Source organism: Durio zibethinus, chromosome 14 (assembly GCF_047325235.1).
Source record: "Durio zibethinus cultivar Kanyao isolate XHJ-2024 chromosome 14, ASM4732523v1, whole genome shotgun sequence".
Classification (NCBI taxonomy): domain Eukaryota; kingdom Viridiplantae; phylum Streptophyta; class Magnoliopsida; order Malvales; family Malvaceae; genus Durio; species Durio zibethinus.
Window position 1 is genome coordinate 8,563,014 of NC_143175.1, and position 25,552 is coordinate 8,588,565.

Consider the following 25,552-nt stretch of genomic DNA (forward strand, 5'->3'; position numbering starts at 1 on the left):
AACCTTAATTCATGAACTATTAATATATATTTTACCAACATTTATCGGTTAAAAATTTTGATTTTTTAAAATAAGATTTTGATTTTAAGTCTTATGAATAAAAAAAACAGATATTAAAAAAATTTATTTTTGTTATTGAGTTTGATTCGATTTGAATCCAGATTAATTGAGATTTAAAGTAATTATCGAATACCAAAAATCACAGATAACAAAAAATTAATATTTAATTTAAATTATGATGTAAGAGTTAAATTAGGTATAATATTATAATCATTTTAGCTAAATTTATTACAGTTGTATCTTGCTTTAGTATTTTAAAATAGGCCATCATTATATCTTATTTTAGAATAGCTCTTGACCGGGACTCTTTTTGATATTGTTTGTATTTATTTTCAACTCATCATGCTGTATTAGTTTTAGTAGTTAAGGTTGACACGTCCTTAATCCCATTATAAATGCGCCTGAATAGGAAGAATTAAAAAAAAAAAGGACTGAATAGGTGGAGATAAAAGATTAGTCCTAAACTTTAAACTTGTTTGTGGCCAAAAAAGGAAAAAAAACCCTTTAATCTTGTCTAAAGTTTAGTCCTGTAAATTGATTTTAATCTAATAAAAAGATATTAACATTAAATTTAGACTTTAACTCTAAATAAATTTATAATTAAAATCTCAATGTTTATATATATTTTATTTATAAATTACAATTTCCTTTGTATTTTTATTGTATTGAAAAAAAAAAAACAAACAAACATCATCTATTTCAGGAATAAGAAACCTAAAAACAAAAACGCCTCGTGAGAGACAAATTGAGACTTAAAGAAACAAGGACTGGAGAATAGGTTGTGACGGCACGTTTTGCTCAACTTAGTTCGGCTAATAGGATCTGGTGACTATTACTAGAACAACAATGATAACTGTTTTTTTTTTTTAAATAAAAATCGAATTCTAGAATAATAAATACTGGAAATTTCTTTTAAAATGAAAAAAAAAAAGTAATAGTATAACTATACAAGGAAGGAGAAGAACAGAAGGCGCGTAAAAGGCGCGAGGAATTGAAACATCCGCCTAACTCAGCGTGCTTGCAATTTGCCAGCTTGATTTTATTTATTTTATTTTATTTTTGGGAGAGGGGGAGGAAGAGAAAGAAACAGAAAACAAAATCTGAGAAGGCAACAAACAAGGTTGTCTCTTTTCTCTTCTTTTCTTTCTTTCCTTTTCTTAAAAAACAAAGAGATAATAAAGAAGGAAAGGGAGAGAGAGAATGATAGCTTGGTACAATCCGTCTTGGTTGTTGTAATGTTGGCAGAGAGAGGAGAGAGGGCAGCAGCTGCAGCTGGTGTTTGCTTTTGATTCAGAAACCTCTCTCCGTCTCTCCTCACTGCTCGTAGATTGGCAAGCGAATTGAGTCACATGCACATCATCAGTCTTAATTATTTGAATTTCTGGAAGATGAACGAGCTTTGGTTTGGTTTGGGTGTATGATATTAGGAATTAATTACTAGATACTTGGGCTTTTTATTCATTCTGCTTCTTTTTCTCCTTTGTTATCATCAATTGTCATCATCGACTCAATCAGCAATGGTCCGGAGTAGCGATCCTAAACCCAAGAGGCTTTATCAAGTTTGGAAGGGGAACAATGTGAGTTTCTTCCTCCTCTTCTTCTTTTCTCTTTCAATTGCGATGATGCGTTTTTTTCGTTTTCGGTTGTGGAAGCTATGATTTAATATCACTCTCCTAACTTACTCTGTGGGACACTGTGACTCCTTTTTTTGGCTTGTTTTTCTACCGAACAATGGATGCTCATCATTTCCTTATGTCCATTGGATTTTGCAATTATGTTGATTTTCTTTTCCATATATCCTTCGTTTAGCTCAATTATGAATGAAGCTTTCATGAATTGAATGAGAGCCTGGGTTGCTATATTTCCATACTAAAAAAGATTCTCATAAATAAATTTTTAGAGTTGTTGCACACTCTGCATCATATTTATTTCATCGTCAATCTGGAGATTCTTCAAACCTCCTAAAAGAAAAATCCGAAAACGAAAGAAAGAAAAACCAAATATTTTGCTCAATCGGAGTTCACTTTGTATAATGTTGACCGCATTTGTGTGTTTGCTCAATCAGAAATTTAGGTACTACATAGTTTATTATTATTATTGTTATTATGACTAAGTTTAATAATTAATGAGGGTTTCGTTGTTGTTCATTTTGTTCTAACAGAGATTCTTTTGTGGTGGGAGATTGATCTTTGGTCCGGACATTGCATCGTTGTTTCTATCCACACTTCTTGTTGCTGGCCCTGCCGTTGCTTTCTGTATAAGAATGTATATGAAGATCAAAGATGAAAATACCAAACATTTTGGTCGCAGTTATTCCATATTAATTCTGGGTGCCGTACTCTCAGCATTGGTAAGTTTTTTTTTTGTTTGGTTGGGCTTCTAGAGGTGGTCGCTGGTACAGAATTATACTAGCCAAATAGTATTCAAACCAGTAAACAAACTGTTTTGAACATGGCTATTTCATTTAATTTTTAAATTATAATTTATTTTACATTCTTATGTAATTTTTTTTTGGTTAAATTTTTGCACTTTATCTTGTATTCCAATGTTCTTGAGCAACAACATAAAAGCTCCTAAAGTTTTATTTGATTAGGCACTTAAGTAGTCCTCACTTTATAATCAATTTTATATGGTGGGTGTTGAATAGAGACCTAACTGCATTTGCATGAAAGAAAGCGAGCTTGGTGTATGAGGACAATTTTGATGTAACATTTAGCCTCTTTTGTGTAAGTGGGCTATGGGATAACTTTTCTTTAGGTTTTCCATGGCCCTTGAGTACATTATATTTCATTTAAAAATTGCACTGATGATTAATGTGTGCACATATATATAATATGTAATATATATTTATATATATATAATTATCTATCTCATCTTTTCTTTCTCCATTGGCTTCTGGCAGGATTTGCTGTTTCTTTTCTGTACCTCTGGTAGAGATCCTGGAATTGTACCTAGAAATTCAAAACCTCTTGAATCAGATGAAGCATTTGATGAGACTACCCCATCTATGGAGTGGGTCAGTGGTAGAACTCCTCATTTTAAACTTCCTCGAACAAAAGATGTAATAGTTAATGGCCACTCTGTGAAAGTAAAGTACTGTAACACCTGTTTTCTCTATCGTCCTCCCCGAACATCTCATTGTTCCAGATGCAACAACTGTGTTCAGAGGTTTGATCATCACTGCCCATGGGTTGGTCAATGCATTGGAATAGTAAGTTTAAGTTTACTCTATGCAAACTTTGTTGTAGACTAAATGTACTTACTGGTAGGATGTACTTAAATAGTGAGTGTGAAATATTTTTCTTGACATGACTTGAATTAGATTGGCATAAATATGGTATTTTATAACAAGAGGTCAACTGGGCTTTGTCATAAAGATTTTGTTTAGAGTATGAGGACTGAAATAAATTCTATACTGGCAATTCATTATTGTCTTTTTAAGCTTGATTGGAAATGCTAGCTATTGATTCTTTCTTTCAAATCTGTTGCTGCCTTATTATCCATATCTCTTAAAAGAGTCATGCTTTATGCTCTTGAGGTAGGTCCAGAGGGACCAAATTTGCATGAAATGTGTACTGTTAGAAAGAAAGGAAGAAATTTAAGGTTTTAAAGCTAAATTTTAGGTTTAAATGGGTGAAAAGGTGGGACATTAAAAGAATAATTTGCGTTTCTATTAAATTTGGTAGGGCATTAATGCCAAGATGACAAAACAAGGCAATCAAAAAGCTGTTTAGAAGCTGTTTTGGCACGGTGAAAGGTACTTTAAAGTTTATGGTTGAGTTTGGATGGTTTATTCAAGTTGATGTAATTGGGGATTGATTTCAAATCTGAACTATGAACTGGACACAGCAGAAAACCAAATGAGAATGAATAAGGAGATATTGGTAAGCTTCACCTCTATTGTTCCTTAAGAGTCTCACTTAGACTTGATTGCATCACACAAGCACTGGACCAATATTGCATGGGAAAATCTATGAGAAGAACTTTCTACAACAGTAGAGGATTATATTGGTATATGCAAAAACCTCTGGAGTCCATCTAAAAAGGACTAGAACTCTAAACCTTACTTGTATTTGACCTAAAAATGAATAAAAAATTATAATTAAAACCTAAAATATAAGAAAGTATGAAATAAAACCTGTAGACTCCAAATTTGCAATTTTCAGTAGATCAACACTATCAGTATCCCTAACACTTAAAATTCAAGGAAGGAGAAAATGAAATTAAATTTTGAACCTAATGGAAAGGAACACATCCTACAACTCTATAATGACTATTCTAGTCAACTATGGTCTTAAACCAGTTCAACATCAAATGAAGACCTAAATCTGAAATATTCTTGAAATATGATCTTGGCTTTTCTTGGCAATTTTGTCTTGTATATCACTGCTTTTAAATTAGTATTAACAATTTGAACATATAATTGGTTCTTTTCATTAAACCTAAAAATTGCACATGGAATTTCCATTTCATCTTGTTGAGGATATTTTATGTATTGGCCATTGTTTGCTGCCAGTTGGAAAATTTAATGTTTATGATTTACTCGGCATTTTTGTTTTGTATATCACCCCTTTTAATTTAGTATTATCAATTTGAACAGTTTAAATGGTGCTTCTCATTAAACCTGAAAATCACGTGTGGAATTTCAATTTCCATTTAATCTTGTTGAGGATATTTTATGTATAGGCCATTGGCTGTGGCCAGATGGAATTTTTAATGTTTAAGATTTACTATATTTTTTCATATTGTCTTCAAGATTATTGCTTGTCTAGATATATGTTCTGCTAAATTGCACAAGTTGTAAAATTATGGTGCCAATAAGGTCACTCCAAAATAAAGTTGTTGCACAATCTTGTATTCAATCTCTAAATGGATGAATTTCAGTTATATAATTGTGAAATGTTATAATTTATTTGTGGTTGAAATTAATGGTGTTTTTGACGTCTGTGGTGGTTGCAGCGTAACTATCGGTTCTTCTTTATGTTTATATCAACCTCAACCATCTTGTGCATATATGTCTTTGTCTTTTCTTGGATCATTGTCCATGAAAAGGAAATTGACAATCATAGCAATATTTGGAAGGCTATGTCACATGATATCCTATCCATTTTTCTCATAGTCTACTGCTTCATAGCTGTATGGTTTGTTGGTGGCCTTACAATTTTCCATTTCTATCTGATTTGCACCAACCAAGTAAGTTTCTTGTCAAAGTTCCATGTTTCATTGAATAAATAGTTACATTTCATTTATTATCATGTTATATGTTTATGTCCCTGTGAATACTTTGACTGACAGTGTAAATCTTGAATTGATTGGCTATATAACTGTCTGTACCACCTTTTCTGTTTGGTGCCTTTAGCCTATTGGCATGACTGGAACTGTAGTAAAAAATGTTGTTGAGGTAGAGCTTTTGGAAAAGTGTTGTCAGATTGAAATTATTTGAAATAATTATGAATATTTGTTGTCTATTTATGTATTTGATGAAATCATTCTATTAGATTGTCATTGGAGCTCTTTTCCCAAGCTTTAAGTTGAAGTTTCATCTTTTTAAGTTGTAGAAACTCATTTTTGGTTTTAATAGAAACTAAAGTTATTGTTCAAAAGCCTTGATTGGCACTACTCACCTTTCTACAACAGAGAAGCTGGTGCAAAAGCTGGCAAATAGGCACTTGAATTTCAAACATAGTATTTAAATTCTTGACTGCCCCGCATGTCCAGATAATACAGTACAAACTTAAGAAAGTGGATGAAAAAGTTGAGGAGAAACTTGAAATCCAAAGTCATGCAGGATAGAGGGAAGATGCTTCAAGGGTTAAAATGTTAAGATTTTAGGTCATAGGGTAATATATTTTATGGGCTTGATTGTAATTATATATAGATATATATTATATTCAATTATTTTGGTATTTAATGTTAATTCATGTTTTGCTTATTTACCAAGTACTAAGGCATTAGGGTAATATGCTATTTTGCCTCTATATCAGAATTTCCCCTTTCTAGTTTCTAATATTTCCTCTCCCTCTTCTATATCACAAAGTCATGCAAGAAAAGAAATTGGAAGAAAAATTGAAAATCATGGTGGGAGCTGAGTATTACAAGTGAGTTTTTCGGCAATGTTGTTTTCCTGGATGAAAAAAATAAGTACTTAAGATCAAAGGTGACAGTAGATCAATCCCTAGATAAAAAGTATAAGGCCATCATCGCTATATTCAAGTGAATAGTATATATATATTTGATTGTAGGTATATCAGGCCATCTAAATGTCCATTATTGTTTTGTTTGTATGTCTTTACTATAATGTTTAGGCCTTATAGACGCCAATTTTTTAAGAGTACTTGAATCTGAGTCTATGGTGCTGTCTCCTTAGTGGACCGTCAGTTACTGGTTAGTCATGTAGATTTTTATTTGCAACTGCAAATGCCACAGCATTTTGTAGGGGCTGAAATATTCTCCTAAAGAATGGATGAATGGTGTAAATAAGTAGATAAGTGGATGACATAGTTGAGTATACCGTATCTACTAAGTTCATATATCAACTTATATGCACATCAATAAACATTCATGCATCTATCACCTCTTTTTGGTGGTGCCATTAATTTGATTTAGACATGTGCTTAGGTATAATGTATACCTAGAAAATTCCACCATAGAAAGAAATACTATACTTGAAAAATACTGGCATTTAGAAACCTTTGAAGCCATGTAAGTCCCTGGTTAAAATAGTAGCTTCTTGATTTCTTTTCTTTATTTAATATTAGGGGACAATAAAATAGTGTTCTTTTTTCCAGTTCTTTGTTTACACCATATTTTCTATTTAATCTCCTAATAATACTCCCTTTTGAACAGTCATACCACCTATTTTCTCGGCATAATTAGTACAAATCATATTACTACAAATTTCTGTAATTATATGCAAATGAGCATAATTGTAGCTAATTTCTGTCATCCCTTTATAGTTTTTACTAAAAATATTCAGTGTACCTATAAACATAAGACAGTATAGAGGTGTGTTTCTTCATTCTTCCATCTAGGTATTTCAAATCATTGCACAATAGAAATCTAAAATATTTACGAAGTTGAGTGTAATCATAACTCATATATTCATGGGATAATCATATATTACACATCTGAAATCTAGATCCCTGCTCTCAAATTTAAGTTCCCAAATGCAATGTTGTTTAACTGTCTTGACTAGAATTTATTATTTTGCTCAAATGTGTAATAAAGGGTTTGACTCTATGGTATTCTGACTCGGGTTTCAATTTTTTCGTATTTCAGAGGGTCGGAGTTCATTACTCTAGTTCATTAGGTATGTCTAGGACGTAGGTACTTCAAGGCAAACAAAGAGTTGAAGTAAACAATTTAGTTTGATCAAGGATTTCATTATACTAACTGTTTAATTAAGGAAAACTGCTAATACATTCCCTTAGAATTGTTAAGGCCAGCTGCATGGCCTAAAAGATGACAAATAGACAAAATTTTTTATTTTATTTTATTTTCTATCTACTTTTGCCTTTTCATTTTTCTTGTTTCTTTCTCTGGATTGGTTCCTTTTCTCCAGCCACACTTCTGAACACCCCCATTACAATTCTAGTCTTGGACCAAGGACATTTAACTCCTGAAAAGAAGGTTTTGTATGCTGTTTCAGTTAGGCTTTGCCTAGTCTGGTGGAAAAGTGGTAACAAAATTATTTTTCCATCCACTTTTCCATCTTTCCTACTAAGCATGGCAATGGAAAGAAAATACGTTGTCCTTCATTTTGCTTTTCTCCTACAATTTCTATCCACTCTACCCAGCAAAATCAATATCATCTCACAGAATCTTTTTCATCCCACCAGCCAAGCAAAAAGTTAAACCCATAAGCTCAGGTCACCACATCCATCAAAAACCAAAATCTCATACACATCTGCATATTTACTGCAAATAATCCAACTTTTGCCAAACAAGACAACCATCATATTGATCTAGTAAGAATGAGAGTATAAGGAGGTGAGAGGAACTTCTAAGCTGCCCTTTTTTTTGCAAGTCAAATCATATTTTATTAAGACGGCAGGGGAAAAACACTGCCATTGACTGTCAGTTACATAATAAAACACCTATCAAATTTCAGAATCCCATTACCTAAACATCTCATTTTGCTCAACCCCTCTTATAAGCTAAAAACATCTTCTATTCCATTAGCTTCCCTAGAGACATTAATATGCGAAACATTCATCAATTCAACCATTAGGAAATTGTTCACAGCAAATATATCTCATAGTTTCCAAGACGCTTTTCTATTTTTAGATACCAGTAAACAACGATCTCATAGTCCCCGATTCAATCACCATTCTCACTTTGCTACTCCATACAGACTTTGTAAGTGCATGAGATACCATTCTAAAAGCCATCAATTCTGCCACTTTAGAAAGTTGAAACCTGCAGGCCCAGAAAACATTGTTTTAGTGCAGCAAATCAAGAGGAAACTGGTGGACATAGATATAAGCTAGTGGACTGGGGGTTTGTTCCAGTGCAGCCAACAATTTAGTTTGTAGGAAAAAGATTGGCTGAAATGATGAGAGTTAGAGTACTGACTCGCAGAAAGAGAAAGAAAAGGAGAAACGAGAAAAAGAAAGGGAAAGAGAGAAAGGGAGAGCATGGCATATATGATTGATGATTGAGGGGAGGTGTGGGGAGAGGGTGGCAGTGGAAGATGTTTAAAGATGTTGCATGGTTATGAAACCACACTGGTACATGGAAAAGTGGAAAGACAGAAGATAAAGAAAGGTGGAAAAGGGATAAAATGAAGAAAAGGAAATAAAAGAACTGAAGAAGGTCATCTGCCATACCGCCTTCTCCATTTTTGGATCATGTGGCGGGACTTAATAGAGCTTATAAATTCTGCAAGCAATTTTCTTCAATTGAATTCAATTGGAATATGAACCTTAATTGAACCAAGTTGCAGGTCAAATCTTATATTCAACATTTGAGCAAAGTGCACATCCTAAATCCTAATGAAGACATTTCACTATTTTCTTTCTGACTGATAGGTGCAAGTTAATTTATTTGTTAGTTTTATTGTCATTGCTTGACATCTACTTTTCGTTTCTCATTCCTTCCAGTTGAGCTGATTAATAGGAAATGTCTCATTTGTCCATACTTTTCTATTCAAATCGTTATGAAATGGCCTTCCTCTATAATCTCTCTTTTTCTCTCTCACACAAGTGCATAGACACAAGTATATTTCTTATCCATTAATGTTAACTGAATTTTTGTTAATGTCTGGTAAATTTTCTTTACCTTGAGTATAGGCCTTTTGATATCTTGAAAAAGGAAAAACACTTTACTGTTTTCAATGAGAAGCTTATTTTCTACAACAGTAACATTGCCAAATAGTGTAAGGAACAAGGATAAAAATATAATATCCTTAAAGTATGCAGTTTTATAGTTTTCTGAGGATATTGAGTTTAAATTGCATTAAGATGATCCTAAAAAGTAACCTAAAAAGTAACCTAACTGCATCCCTAAACACATTACAAGGATAAATATTCTTCTACTAGTTCTTCCTCCCATGTTTCTTTTTAGTATGGAAGATTTCTTTGGAAAAAGTCCAGGGCACAACTTGTGGAGTGGAAGTCACGATTGCATGATGTTTATACCCTTTCTGTGTATTGAGTTTTGAAATTTCTTCTCCAATTTACTGAATCTTAGTTGCAATTAGTTCCTTTCTATTAGCAAACAATGGCTGTTCCCTTCTTCTCGACCTCCTTTTTATTGGACAAAAGTGAGAGGATGAATGAAGCAAAAGCAATTTCCCCTTCTTTATTGGCTACTGCACCACTTTTTCTTGTTTTAGTTCATTAGTAATTTTACAATTTTGTTAATTAGTGATAATAGAATTAACAATTAGGAGTTAAGATGGTATGAAAGAGTATATAATTTTAGTTGGAAACTCTTAAAAAATATATAATATGGCATGTTCTGGATGGATGCCTAAAATTCACTTTTTAGGATCATCCTAATATAATTTAAACTCAAGGATATTATACAAGTTTATATCTTGTTTACTGTATGGGTGTTATGATCTGGAAATTGCTAGGAAGCTTAAGAAGTTTAAGAAATTATTAACTGAAGATCTCTTTCTATGATTACTGATTTGTAATGATTTGAGGTTTTGAGCATTAGCTGTCTATCTCAGTGCAATGTTGGCTGCCTAGATTCATATAATGTTTTTTTTTTTTTTTTGTTATAATGTTTATATTTGATGTTGGTCACTTCATTGGTTGAGCATACTACCTTTTAGCTTTTGTGACCATAACTTCTCATTTGCTATGTTTTGGAACTTGTATTTGAGGAGTCGGTTTGTATTTGTATTTTGTAACCCTAATTCATTGTTTTGAACAGTCATAAAAAGCTGGTTTGAGTCAACTGGAAATTTTAAAATTCTAAATTTCTTTGCAAGGAAGAAATTTCTCAAATTCAAGCCAATTGCAGCTCTCTCCCTTCCAACAGTTTAAATTCTTGAATATCTCATTTTAAACTCATCTAAACAAAGGATTTAAAATTCATTGAAATCTGAAAATTTAAACCAAATCCTAGTACAAATTTAAGTTCTCTTACTTAAATATGAAGTCAGTATTTACTTATTCATGTTTCTTTGCATTTGACCTTCACAATTGTGTAGATGACCATGCTAGTGCTTATCTATGCCTATATTTCCGCAATATATTCTTTTTTTGTTTGGAAAAGGAAATTTATCTGTTTTAAAAAAATCTTATATACCACCCTTGGTTTGTTTCTGAATATTATTGATTTCAGTCTTATCCATTTTCTAACAGACTACGTATGAGAACTTTCGGTATCGATATGATAAGGAGAATCCACATAACAAGGGAACAGCAGGAAATCTTGGTGAAATATTTTTCTCGAAGATTCCACCTTCATTGAATAATTTTCGTTCATTTGTGGAGGAAAGTGCGCATATGGTTATGGGATCAGTGACTCCAAACTTTATGGAACGTCATATTAGCTCAAAGGAGAAAATTGACATTGAAATGGGGAGTGGGCTTGCTGAAGATACTGGTTATACACTTCCTGAAATTTTGAGAAATTTGGATTATGATGATTTGGAGGATGAATTGAAGATAAAGCAGGAAGGGAATGGAATAGTAAGAACCGAGCAAAGTTCAGCTTCTGAAAGTGAAGTTCGAGAATTGATGCAAAGCTACACAGCAGGAAATGAAACTGATACAATGGAGAAAATTGAAGACTGTTGCAATTCACATCCAACCACAGTGTCGTCTCTTCGAGTGTAAAAGTAATCTTCTCTCTTTCTCTCTCTCTTTTAAATTAATAATTTATTGTGCCAATTATTTTTATTTTTTATTTTTTAATTTTTGGTGGCAAAGATAAATGATAATTGTACAAGTTTTGGATTACTAATAGCTTTGTTTGGGGTTGAGTATTTTGATATTAGTGTGAAAGATGATCTCCTTTTCTTATGTAATTGCAGTTGTTGAAAACTAGAGGTGGAATACAAGCTCAAAAAAGTTGTTAAGAGGGTGGAAAAAGCGGCAATGCATCTGTTGATTTTGAAGTTTAATCAAAACAAATGGTGTCTATGACTGTGAGGGTGAAAAAGGTTTCTAGTTTGTGTTTGTTTGATTATATTATGCTTGAGAATAGAGTTTTTATGGTTCATGTGTTAGATTCAAAGAATTGTAGCCAACTACATAGTCTAAGATCTCATTCCACTTCAATGGGGGTTAAGTAATTATGTATTTTTTAGGATGATTATTTCATTTCATACATTGTCAGTGGAGTTTGTAAATTTCATAATAATAAGAATAATAATACTAATAAAAGATTGTCATGTTTTTCTTTATCATATTAATTTTTGATTTTTAAAAATATATCTTGAAAAGATATAATTAAATTTTTTAACTTTCCAATGGTGAATGGGGTAATTTTTTATTTTTATTTTACCTTCTAACCTTTACAGTGGTGTATGACATAACATATATATATATATATATATATATATATATATTATCAATGTGTTAGAACTCAGATTTTATGCAAAAATTACATGCATTTATAATTGAGCTAAATTCTCCTAGAACAAACGTTATACATAACCAGCAAATGTTAATATATATGTGTTCACAAGTTATTTAGGTTTAATTTGAGTAAAATTTAAATTTAATTTAATTATTATTAAATTGAGTTCGGATAATTTGATTTATCGAATGAATTAAATTTGAGCATTTTAATATTTAGCTTAAATAGGTTCCAAGCTTAATCAGACATTTATATTTTAATATATATTTTATTATTTTAATTAAAAAAATATTATTTTATCCATATATATCAATTCAAGTTTGAATTTAAATTCGAATAAAAATAAGCAAACTTCAAGTCGAATATGAGAATATAATTCATTTTTATTCGTTAAATTAAACTAATCAAAAAATTTTGAATAATGTAATTTTTATTTTGAATCAAATTCAAACTTAAAAATTAAAATTCAATAAAATTTTAATTAAATTTTAAAAACAAATTTCGAATCAACTTAAATTTAAACTTTTCATTATATCGATTTAACTCGATTCAATTATACCTCGATTCTTCCGTTCACCTTGAGTTTCTAGTATTCTATCAAATAACGAGTAGCGATAACACTAGTGAGAGATTAAAAAGTTAATAGTTTCCCATAATTAGATTTATCCATGGCCTGAGTTATTGGCGAGGCTCATGGACATGGCTAAGGCTTGTGGGCTTTGGCTTGGCTCAAGTTGAGTTCGTTGGTAGGATTTTTAAGATAGAGCTTAAGTGGCTCAATATGATTTACATTTATTATATTATGTGTTTATTTTTATACTTTTTCGATGAAGATTTTAAATTTCATTTATTATGCTAAAAGTTTTAAATGACATAAGAAAAATGACAAAAGGAAAACAATTTACATTGAAAAAGAGGAAGGCCAAGCTACTTTTGCTTCATCTTAAAAATCCTTGCACAGAAATTAGATTAAAATACTTTTATAGGACAGGTTTGTATTGAATTTAAAATGGCTCTAGATACATTACTCAATTTTTTTTGGAGAGTTCTAAATACACCACCAAATTTTTTTTACACTCAAATATTTTTTTTTAAAAAAAAACCCCATATAAAATAATAATTTTATCTTTTAATATATTATAATTTTAACCTTTTTACACACCTTTTACCCACCTTTCTCTTCTTGTTTCCTTTTTCTTCCATTTGTTTCTTTTTCTTTCTTCCTTCTTTCTCATATCCTAAATTCGAAATCTTTGAAATTAAAACTAAAATTTGAAACTTTTGTTAAATCCTATAAATTGTGTAAAAATGAATAAAGAAATGATAAATAATTATGGGGGAGAGGAGTTCGATGAGGTAATGATATCTTAACCCAATTAAACTTGTAATTTTTATATTTATAAAAATTCATTTACGAGAATACAACATAATTTTCAGAATATAATATAATTTTTAAAAATTAATTTTCAAAAATTATGTTGTATTCTCAAAAATTCATTTTCGAAAATACATTATTTTTTGAAATCCGAAAAGTGTACAATAATAGCATTATTGTTTTTGTTTGTTATAATTTTTAACATATTGTGATATGTAGATCAATTTGAAAATTGCACTAATAGAGTGAGATAAGTCAACAGAAAATTTATGTATTAGATACAATTGCATGGATTCATTTACTACAAAAAAGGTAAGATTATGTTTTTGAGATTTAGGGTTACGGAAGGCATAAAATGTTAGTTTTTATAGATATAATAAGTTAAAGATGTTATGTAAGTGTTTTGTAGTAGGGAAGTTTTAATTTCATAGGCTAAATAGGTTGGAAAAAATCAAGATTTTAAGATTATAATTAAAAACTTTAACTTGGGAGGCCTAAGGAAATTTAAAATAAGATTGGTATGTGAATGAAGTGAAAAATACAAACAGCAAAAGAATAAGGGCAATGTAGAAGATATGCAACAACGTAAAATAATGAAAATAAAAAAAATGTGGTTACCCATTTGAGTTACATTGGATTAAGTTGTCAATGAATGATTAGTAAGGTGTGAAAGTAGTTTATGGATTTCACAATTATCTACTAGCAAAATAATTAGAGGGGCATTCATTTACAGGTTGATTAATTGAAAAAGAAAAAAGAATAGTTGTTGATATGTCAAACAATATGGTTAAACTCAAAAACATATTGTTGACTATAAAATAACATGATGAGAATAATATCAGCACTATAAAGACAATATACAATGAACGTAAAAGATACAAATATGTTAAAAAAACTAGTAGATAAAAAATGTAATAACTTATTAAAAAGTTGACCTATTGTAAATACCTAGAGTGGTATAAGTTTGATAAGTTAATTGACTGTGTGAAAGATCTATTCTCGGCTCATCCTACTAGTGTAGAGTTATTGCAAGTTTTCTCAAATGTCTTGATTATGGAGGTTGAGGATGCCATTACTTGAAATTGTTGGTGTGACTTCCACTAATATGACATTTTTTGTTACATTTGTGTATACGGAAGTTGAGTGTTTTGAGAATTACATTTGGGCACTGGATAAGTTAAAAAATTTGAAGCTTGCTAGTAATTTTCCTACTATCATTATTATTGATAGAGAGTTAGCATTTATGAATGCCATAGAGACAGTGTTTCTTAAAACGATTAATCTTCTGTGCAAATTATATATCTCAAGAATATACTTATGAATTATATGAAGTTTTTTTAACGAAAAGAGAAACGAGACGCATTTATATTCGCTTGGAGTGTACTTATGTATTCTTCTACCAATGATGAGTATAAAATGCATTTAAGTTTACTAAAAATTGATTACCAAATATATTTAGGTGTAATAAAAGATATGAAAGATCAATGGTTGATAAAGTATAAAGACAGATTTATTATCGCTTGAACGAAAAGGTAATGCACTTTGGTAATGTTATAATAAATAAGTGTGATTTATATTGTAATTTTAAGATTCTTTATGGTTTAGAGTTTCATATCAAATCATTAATATACCATTGTTAATTTATTTAAAGCCAAGAGTGCATATGCGAAATTAAAGAGGCACCTTAGATAATATTAAAAGGATTTTGAATCATTATAGAATATAATCAACGCACTTATTGAGCTCCAACATACAAAGGTTAAGGCTTCATTTGAGCAAAATATTACGATTATCGAGCATAATTTTGAGTCTTCATTGTTTAAAGAGTTGTGAGGTTTGGTATCAATTAGGGTATTGAATTTGATAAAAGCTAAGCAATTTAATCTTGTTAGGATTGATGTAAATACTTATGGTTGTGTGATTAGAAGCATACATGGATTACCTTATACTCATGAAATTGTAAAGCATATAAGGATAGGAAATTCAATTTCTTTATCTGAAATGCATTATCATTGGAAGAAGTTGGATTTAATGAAGAGCCAAGGTAATGATATCCATGAAGATTTGACCATCCAGTTTGAAGTTGACCAAATCATAAAATGCTTTAACGAATGTGATGAGTTTAGTAAATTGGCCATGGAAAAAAATTATGAAAACTTGGTGATCTGTTATCTTGATTCCACCATTAGAGATGGCTAAGACAAAAGGTCCCAAAACTATAAAATTTAATACCTCTACTTGATGTAACCCATGACACTAAAAGATTGTGTTATATATTCAAGATAATACATCATCACTGATCATTATAAATTTAGTGAAAGTGACAACATAGATCACTAAACTTCTTGTTCAATATGCCCATAGTAAATGAAAAATACAATATTTAGATAGTTTACTAGTGGAGTTACATTCATATATATAAAGCATCATTGATGTTGAGGCGGATAGATATTGTGGTTTCATTTTATTGTTAGGTTGCTTGGATTTAGATTAGATGATTGGGTATAAGTGCAAGAAGATTTAATTGAAGAGCTTAATCGATTTCGAGATGAATATGTGATTTTTTATGGATCCATGGAGCTTATTAAGGAATTGTTAGAAACCTTATCGTTTTTCGACATTTGTACTTCATGTGATAAGTGTATAACCTTACTTGATATGAGTTATTTGATTGTCTTACGCTATAACGCTACGCTAGCCCACATTAGTTTGAAACAGTGCCTGACATATCTTTATATTAGATTTGTACCACCTGGTCCATTAGAAAATAAAGTCATTACAATGGATTTGTTAATGATAGTCATTTTGTGCATGTACTGTTAATTAGTATTGTCATTTACTTTTTATATTTATCATTCCTATTTTATGTAAGTGTTAATAATATTATATAAATAACATTTCAATTTTATGCAGGTGTTAATAAAGTCAGTTTCACCAATACCTCATATTGCATGCAATTCGCATAAAATTTAATATAATTGTGCTCAAAAGTGAGAGATCCCATATATAGCTCGCATTGAAGATTTTAAGTTATTATTCAATACAAATTCTGATATGGTCACTCAAAAAACAATGCACATTGATTGATTATTTTTTGCATTACTTGTTTAGCACAATAATGTATATGTTAACATTTTATATTAATGTTTAAGGTATATATATAGAACATGTTATCTGATGGATGAGTGTTATGTCAATCATGTTATCTAATGGGATGTCTAATATTGAACAAGTAATCTAATGGATGTTTTATAATACAACATACTATAATGAATGTTTATAAATATACTTAATTAAGTAAAAATAATAACATTCCTAAATCACTACTTTAATTTGTAATATCAATACATCAATTTCTATCTTTCGACCTTTTGATTCGAATATATACACGTGATGGACGATTGGATTTTACTATCATCGATGCAATCCATGTGGAACTCTATAACAGGGTTGATATTGTTGTTAATACAATTGATGGAAGAAGAGAACTCACAGGTAAAGTTGATGCTATTGTCACTGTTGAGGGTAGAGACAGAATGGGCATAAATGGCTTATGCAGTGCAAGTGTCGATGTTGATGGTCTATGGGGTCTAAATGCCTAAAATGATGGCGTATGGTCAATATGTGATGCGATACTACTGATCTAGACTAACTGCTACTGCTTGTTGTAGTTGATGACTCAAATAATATAACATGTGCTCTAATAATTACATATTTCCATATATTGATACTATGCTTTAATCCACCAAACAACACATGCTTAAGAACATACAATGCAGTCGAGCTTTGTTACAAAATATTAATAAGATATTAAGTGTTGATAACATATAATTAAAATTAACAAAGTAATCAATAACAATAAAATCAATTTTATGACTTATAGAATCATTGTTATGTGCACTATCGACCACCTAAGACTAAAATCTGGATTTATGCTTTGGATTTTGGTTTAACGATGTGAAATTGATGAAAACGAAGTATCATAGTCCAGTGAACATTCTTCTAGTCTTCGACATCTTTGGCCTTGATGCTCAGTTAGCACAATGTGTATATCATATCCTTTACAATATTGGTGTAGAAAGTCATATGCAACATCGTATGTGTTGGATGATAATCCTTGCTCAGCTTGAAACAGGGCCAATGAGGTCAGAAAAATGGTTTGTACAAATTCAAACTGTCGTAGAACCCTCTCTAGAGGAAATGGCTCTATGATTGCCCTACACGTGATACATTCAATAAAAAATGCAATATCATGCAATGGATGCTCCTCTCATCGATTGGTTTATGGTTCATAACACACGTTAGATACACTCAACACATCCAGTTGCTCATGTAAAACTTATAATGTATCAACATAAGTATGAGCCTTTTATCATCGAGCATGCGATAGATCATTTGCATATGTCAATATGCCTACTTGACTCAGTTATGAAAAGTGCTCATAAATTCATGCTTAAATGAAATACATGAGTAATATTAATCACATAATCATATATATGAATGATAATAAATAAATCAAAGAACTATAATATGTTTTGACTAATTATAAATACATACTTGCAGAAGTGTCAGATAATGATCTAATGCATATTTGTCTTACTTGCAATGCTAAGTTGCCTATACAAAATGTGAGGTAAGTTATCCCCTAAGTATATTTACTAATGGAGGTGAGGTCACTCAGTAAGGCTCGGTACGTTATTGATACTCTTGTCATGATTTTTTCAACGAATAATGTACATCATAGCAGATGGAGTCAAAAAGTTCAGGATGCATAAACTATTGCCTCATCATTTGATGTATCTATAACATCCTTAAAAGTATCTTGCAACCATTCTAGTTTAGTAGCAAGTCCTCGAGCTTTAATAGTCTTTGCTATAACCTTAACCACAGAAATTCTAAGTAATCTCACTAGTGGTGTGTTCGCCTTATATGATCGTCAAATAATTCATTAAAATTATGGTCCCAGTGATCGATATGTATAAAATTGTGAATACATCATCCAACGTGATGATTATCTCTTCAAATGGTAGATGAAAGGTGTTAGTTTTAGGCTACCATCTCTTAACAAAAATGAACACTATTGTGTATTAATCATACGATAGGTGCAATTAATGAGTGAATTCAACCTTGACTTGATTACGTAGGCTCAGTTACAATTACGTGTATCATTTAAATGCCATTGCTATAATTTTGGTCCATGATTAACCAACTTCAATGAATCTCGCTCTTGTAACAATAAGAACAACAACATCAACAATATCAAAAACAAAAACAAAAACAACAGAATAAACGATATCATCAACAACAACTATAAACCAATTCACTCTAAAAACTTAAACTAGCACTATCGTATTATATAATTCAAGTGATTACCTAGTTATTCCAAATTTGAAATGCAACATGACATCTAAAATTTTTAAGGATAAATGTATCGATGAAACTTTTAGAAATTGTTCAACCTATTATGTGCTGTCATCTGCATCCCTATCAACACCTCTACCTTTAGCACCAACGCCTTCACCTTATGTACGAGCCATATTTGTTAAAAAAAAAAAAACCAAGTAAGCTTACAGATATATTTAAATTTAATACTTTCAAAAATGGATTTTTTAGAGCTTTAAAACCTTTTTGAAAATCCATTTTTGAAAAGCTCAAATTTGATGAATCGAAATGGTGAACCCTAAACTATTTTTGCGCCAATTTAAACCAAATTAATTAACAAACATATTGAAATCTTACAAGTAATCAATGAAATACTCAAATAACTTCTGATTTAGGGGTTGATTTAATGGTTTTTGGGTTAAGTTTGAATTGAATTTTGAGTGAGAAAATGAAAAAAAAAGTTTAAAAAGTATAAAAAGAAATGTGATTTTATTAGATAGGGTGTATTTAAAAGAAATAGAGATTTTTATTTTGAAAGTGGAGCGTATTTAATAATTTGGTTTAAAGAGAAATTTTGGGGGTATAAATAGAATTTCTCAATTTCATTTCACACCTCAACATATTTTTTTCCAAAAAAACTCATATATAAAATACCATCATTTTAAAGCTCTCGAAAATCTATTTTTGATAAACATAATTTCAATAAAAAACTTTACATCCCATTCACATTCTATTCAACTTTTAAAGCTCTCAAAAAGTCATTTATGAGAAACCTTCAAAGATTTTGGAAATAGATTTCCAAGAGCTTTTTAAAGCTTTCAAAAATCTATTTTCGAGAAACATGATTTTGAGAAAAAAAAAACTTTCATAAAAGCCCTAACTTTTACATGATTTCAACCAAATTAATGAATAAAAATCTTAAAATCTTACTTGCAATAAATGGAATACTAAAAAAACTTATGATTTAGGAGTTGGTTTAATGGTTTTAGAAGTTTGGATTGAATTTTAATTAAGAGTGAGAGAATGAAAAAAGGAGTGAAAAGGGTATGAAAGAAAATGTGATGTTGTTGGGATAAGGTGTATTTAGAAGAAATAGAAAATTATATTTTAAATGTAAATTGTATTTAGTAATAGGGTGTAAAGAGTATTTTTATAGGAATAAATAGAATTTTCCTTGATTCTATTTAATTTAGATTTGACTTAATTGTAACCTTAAGTTTTTTTTTTTTTTTTTACCAATTAGCTAAAGTCTATGAGCCTAAAGCCCTTGGAAAATGATAAAGTACTCATTTAGCTTTCCAAATATATTAACCTTGTTTTTTTTTTTTCTATAAAAAACATAAATGAGTTATTTTTTTAGTTAAATCTTATTTTTATTTGGGTAAAGAATATTAAAACTTTTCATAGAAATTTTTTCAAGTTGTTAGCTCAAAGTTGTGAAATAAATCAAGCGGAAGAGAATTGATTTTTTAAAAAATTTTAAAAAATTTACAAAAGGTTAGGAGAAATTGATGGTACAAGTAATATAAAGCAATAATAAGAAAGTTAAGCAATTAAAAAAAATAGAAAAAGAAGATTAAATGCACCCATTTATAAAGATTTGACCCTTATCAAATAAAGCATCTATATCTTTTTTCTTAGTTTTTCTTGCTAAAGTGCTTAACCATTAGTCATGAATCCTTTTACGAATGACCTCTTTTAGACTAAGGTATAACAGTTATATTCTCTATCTTTTAAGGTTAAAAGAGCGATCTCTAATCTTTTTAGGAATTTTACCAAATTCTTAAATAAACCACTCAAAAAGATATCTCACCTTTTAATTCATAAATCCTTTTTGAACACAAAAATTTTTGCAAACTAATAGAAACCTCCAATAATTAGGTGTTTGCTAAATTTGGATACAATATTGAAGAGATAATACAATGAAAAATATTATAAATTAATACAAAGAATAAGGATTGAAGTTTAAGAATACTTGGAGCACTCATGAACACTTTGAAAAAATAAAGGATATCAACTTCTAAATCTTTTGGAATTGTCTCTTGAATTTTTTATTTGATACATTTAGAATGATGTTGTTTATCTTTAAAAGTGTTAAAGAGATCATATTTATAGTGATAAAATCTTTGAAGTTGTTGGAATTTATTAAGAGATGAAACAAGCCATTATTTGCGTGCAAAATTGAGCATTTTTTTTCTATCATTACATAAGGGATCGATCTTTTCAAGCAAAATTTAAAAAATATAACCATTGAAAGGTAGGGGATCAATCTTTTATCAAATGAGATTGATCCTGTTTGCACAATACTTATTAAATTGATCCCAATACGAGTTATAGAACTTGAAATTATGATTTGTTTGAAAATTTGGAAACTAACTAAATGGGCTTTTCCTTCATATAAAGTTTAACACGTGTATCAATGTAGAAAAGTGCAAAATATTCTAAAACTATCATTTACGCAATTATTAGACAACTTGCTCAATTTTTAGTAGAAAAGCAATATTTTTACTTAGAAAATTAGGATTTCAATTTTGTTTAGTCTATTAAAAAGTAGACTCAAACTACTTTCTAACCATATATAACTTGAAAAATAAAAATTTATAAATAAATATAGAAAATAAAACAAAATAATTGTTGCAAAAATGTTCTTGCGATGTTTTCTCTAGTTAATTCATTTCTTAAATCAATAGTATCAAAACTACATTGAATACAAGATAAATAAATTTACTTTAAAACAACGTTTTGACTTTCATTTAATGTCAAATAAATTATCTTTCAAGAAAATTTTGGTTTGAGAAACACAGAAACATCTAAAGCCAAATTTAGGTTATAAAACACACTTAAAGTTTTAGTCATTTTAAAACCATGATCAATATAAGGAAAACAATCTCTTCTTTCTTATATGGCTAAACTTTAAAATAAAATTTGCTTTTTATAAAATCCATATATTTGAAAACAATTTGAAAAACTCCCCCTTAAACAAAGATAGTTTCATGGTATACTTTAGTAATTCATAGCATAATTTTCAACTTAATATTTTAGCACAATCCATTTACAAGATATATCATTTAAGAAAAAAAATTTAATAAAACATAATTTACCAACACAATATATAGTTATTTGTCAAAGTAAATTTGTTCATCAAAATATCTTTCCCTTTTTTTTCATAGAAAAAAAAATCAATTGAAAACGTAAAACAATATTAAGAGCAAATAATTTAATTAGGTACAATAAACCATAATACACAAGAGTATAAGGAATCCAAGTATTCAAGCGTAATAGACATGGTGAAATTCAAATACATGTATTTAAATATAAAAACAAGCTTATAAATATATTAATTTTAAGCATTTTAGCAAAATAGTCATAAAGTCATAACATGATATTTATGAGAAAAGATATATAAAATTGTAAGTGGATAAGTTTTATAAATCATATCACATAATCACGCCTTAGATAAAATGTGCTTTGTATGTAAAATTTTCAAAAAATTATTTCATCAAGTCATTTATTTATATTAAAAAAGGATAGCCATTTAAGCATATATATTTAAGCTCATATCATATGTTATATAAAAAAAATACTAGCTCATATGTGAACAATTTTAATTCAAGCGAAATTTATTTTTAAGATTTCTTCCTATTTTATGAAAGAAGAAACGATCAATTTAAAGTGAAACAAGTTTTGCATGAAAGGCACAAACTATATCAAAGATATACATTCTATATTAAGCATAAACACATATTTTTGCTTGCTAAGTACATTCCAAGAAAGTTCAAAATTTCATTAAAATTTTTGTCCAATAACTTTCAAGAAACAAACAAATTTCAACCATATAGAATGTTCTAAAATGTATCTCAATTGATAATTTTCAAATGATTAGTAATCTTCCAAATTAATATCAATAAGGAAATTTACTCAAGCTTAGGATTTTTTTCAAGAAAATAAATTTAATTAGGTGATCAATCACACCAAAATAAAAAAAAATAGTAGTGACTTCATTTGCATCTAGGGGTTAAGTTCTTTGACTTGCACATTATGACAATTTGGTGGCTTTATTAGGAACTAGTGATTCAGTTTTCAAACTTGCACATTATAACAATTTGACGACTTGACTAATGACATTTAAATGGTCAAATTAGTAATTAGTCATATGTTATTCTAAGCCTTAATTTAATGGTCTTAATTTAATATTTAACTTAATTCCTTTCTATTTTTAATAATATTTATTAATTTAATTTGTTTTATTAACATTTTTATTATCTTTTTTATTATTTAAAAATTGTTTGGACATTTAAATTGGGGTTTGTGAATGAAAGGTTAAAGGTTTGGAGATTCCCTCAAACATCAATCCATCCATATTGATACATGGGCTATACACTAGGCTTTGTCCCTTTTAATAGGGGATAAAATACTTATATTGAAGTGTTAACCTTCGTAATGGCTGTTGAATAATTTTAACTCAAATTAAATCCTTTTCTTACAAGGATCAAGATGACTTACTAGTTCAACAGAGATAACAATAAGGAATAATTTGGGAACAGTTTAGCTTATAGAGATATCTAAACCCAACACTTAAAGAAAACCTAAAAAGGTAGCCTTAAGCTGGAGCCATGGCAAACTATTGTGTAGAAAATAACCTGAGATTAAGACATATTAAGAAACATCTCTTACCTATTCATTTACTTTTTAAAAACTTAGATTCTTGAATAAGTAATGTTGAAAAAACAACACAATATCTATAGTCAAATGAATTCCTTTTCTTAAAGGCATTAATGCATGAAAAGTAAACCATAAGGGACAATTTTTCATAATTTACAAAATTTTCAATTTCTTTAGGATCATGAAAAAGGATACCATGTTCTTTAGTCAAAGGTCAGCCAATATTTCATTATTGAAAAAATTTAACTCTTCTTATATTGTTACTTTGGTTTCATGTTCACGCATTTACATCATTAGATTGTTCATCGTATAATAGTTCTTGATAAAGACAATTTTCAAAGTTAAATTGGTTTAGTTTAGTAGTTGTTAGGCAACAAATACTTCTTAACGCATTTACTAAGTTCATTGATGCATTTAGCTCATTATCCAAGCATAAATATTCTTTTTATGTTGTTAAAAAGAGATTTTTTTTGTTGTGAGTGACACTTATCAAGGTTAAATATTAATTTGTTCTTATATTATACATTTTCTATCAGTTTGGTATCTAAAAAATAAAAATTACACTAAAGTACCTAAATTTTTTCCTATCATATACTTTGGTACTTTACGCTAACACTATTAGTTAAGTTGTTGATATGGCATAAATGCTCAATAAAATCATGACACATGACAACAAAATGTCACATCATTAATGGATTCATCATTATATCAGTATGAAAAAAAAATTCACAAAACTTAAAAAAATCTAAAAATTTTAAAAATTCATAATTTAAAAAAAATTGATTTTTTAAATTTAAAATTAAAAAAAAAGCAAAAAAAATTCAAAAGAAAAAAGAAAAAGGGGTAGAATTGAGGAAAAAAGAGAGAATGAAGAGAAAAAGGCATTATTTCCCCATATTCTCATCAAATTCCAACCTACAATATTCATTGTCTCAATTTTCTCATAAAAAACCTTTCTTGCATCAAGCAAACCTTGTTTTCCCATACCAATTGTCGTAACAGTTTTGGGATCGCTAAATGTTTAGAATTTTAAAATCGAAAAAAATAAAAAGAGTTACCACCGATCTTTTTTAGGGTGTGATTGACCACCCAAAAGTTTATCTTTTTAATAAAACTATAAAAGCGAATTTAAAGTTTATCAAAAAAATAAACTTCGATCTACGAAAACTAGGTTAGGTCCGGGAGTTAGTTATATGTGGGGAAGGTTAGCACCCCCACAACCCCTATAAATTGGTACCAATTAATTATGCGTTATTTTTTATATTGGCTGAAATTGTTTTGATTTAAAATTTAATACTAATTCCTTTCATTTTAAAAAATATTTTTGCTAAAATTCTTTATTTAAAAATATTGAGAAAATCTTTAAGTTAAAGAATTATCTTAAAATTCTCCAACATCTAGATAGAATTTAAAATAACTCTTGTCGTTTAAGATTTAACACAATATTCCTTAAAATGAAAATAACACTCTTTGTGAAAATGATTGTTGGTGACCTTTAACATTTAGGCAGAGTGCCAGGAATTATTTCCTTTAGAATGTTATTTTTATTTTATTTTATAATAATTTTAAAATACATATTTTCTTTTTTTTTGTAAAAAAAAAGTTTATATGAGAAAGTAAATGATGATATTATCAAGTAGCAAATAAAAGTTAAAGATAGAGAAATGCAAAACTAGTGCTAACAATAACATGATGACGTATATATGCTAATGGATGCTATACAATGTAATGAAATGCAATTTAAAAAATGATTTTTAAATATAAGGAAACTACCTTGATTTTTCAATATCTAAGCAGAGTTTAGGTGTGACTATTTATATTTAAGATCTCATTTTATTATTATTATATTTTTTTCTTTTATTAAAGCTTATTAGTCATTAACCTTATTGTTAAAGTGGATTAAGGACTCGCATGACAAACTTAATGAAATAAAAGTTCCTAAATATCCCATCGTCTAGGTAGCATTCAAGTACAAATTACTCTACTTGAGATTTTCACACGTATCCTTAAAGTTTTGGAATGGTTTTGACTAGG

At 29.2% G+C, this 25,552-nt stretch overlaps 1 protein-coding gene across 2 annotated transcripts; it reads left to right on the forward strand.

The window, feature by feature from the left end:
• Positions 1-793: 793 nt before the first annotated feature.
• Positions 794-11,926, forward strand: LOC111293735 (putative protein S-acyltransferase 4). 2 transcript variants are annotated; one of them, XM_022886651.2, is made up of 6 exons: positions 794-1,637; positions 2,222-2,410; positions 2,963-3,271; positions 5,020-5,253; positions 10,878-11,356; positions 11,552-11,926. In XM_022886651.2, exons 1-5 carry the CDS (start codon positions 1,578-1,580, stop codon positions 11,352-11,354), a joined length of 1,269 nt encoding a protein of 422 aa, XP_022742386.1. In that variant the 5' UTR covers positions 794-1,577; the 3' UTR covers positions 11,355-11,356; positions 11,552-11,926. The 2 variants fall into 2 exon arrangements, with proteins under 2 accessions (XP_022742386.1, XP_022742387.1); XM_022886652.2 differs by lacking the exon at positions 5,020-5,253 and having other exon boundaries at positions 972-1,637.
• The last annotated feature ends 13,626 nt before the right edge of the window (positions 11,927-25,552 follow it).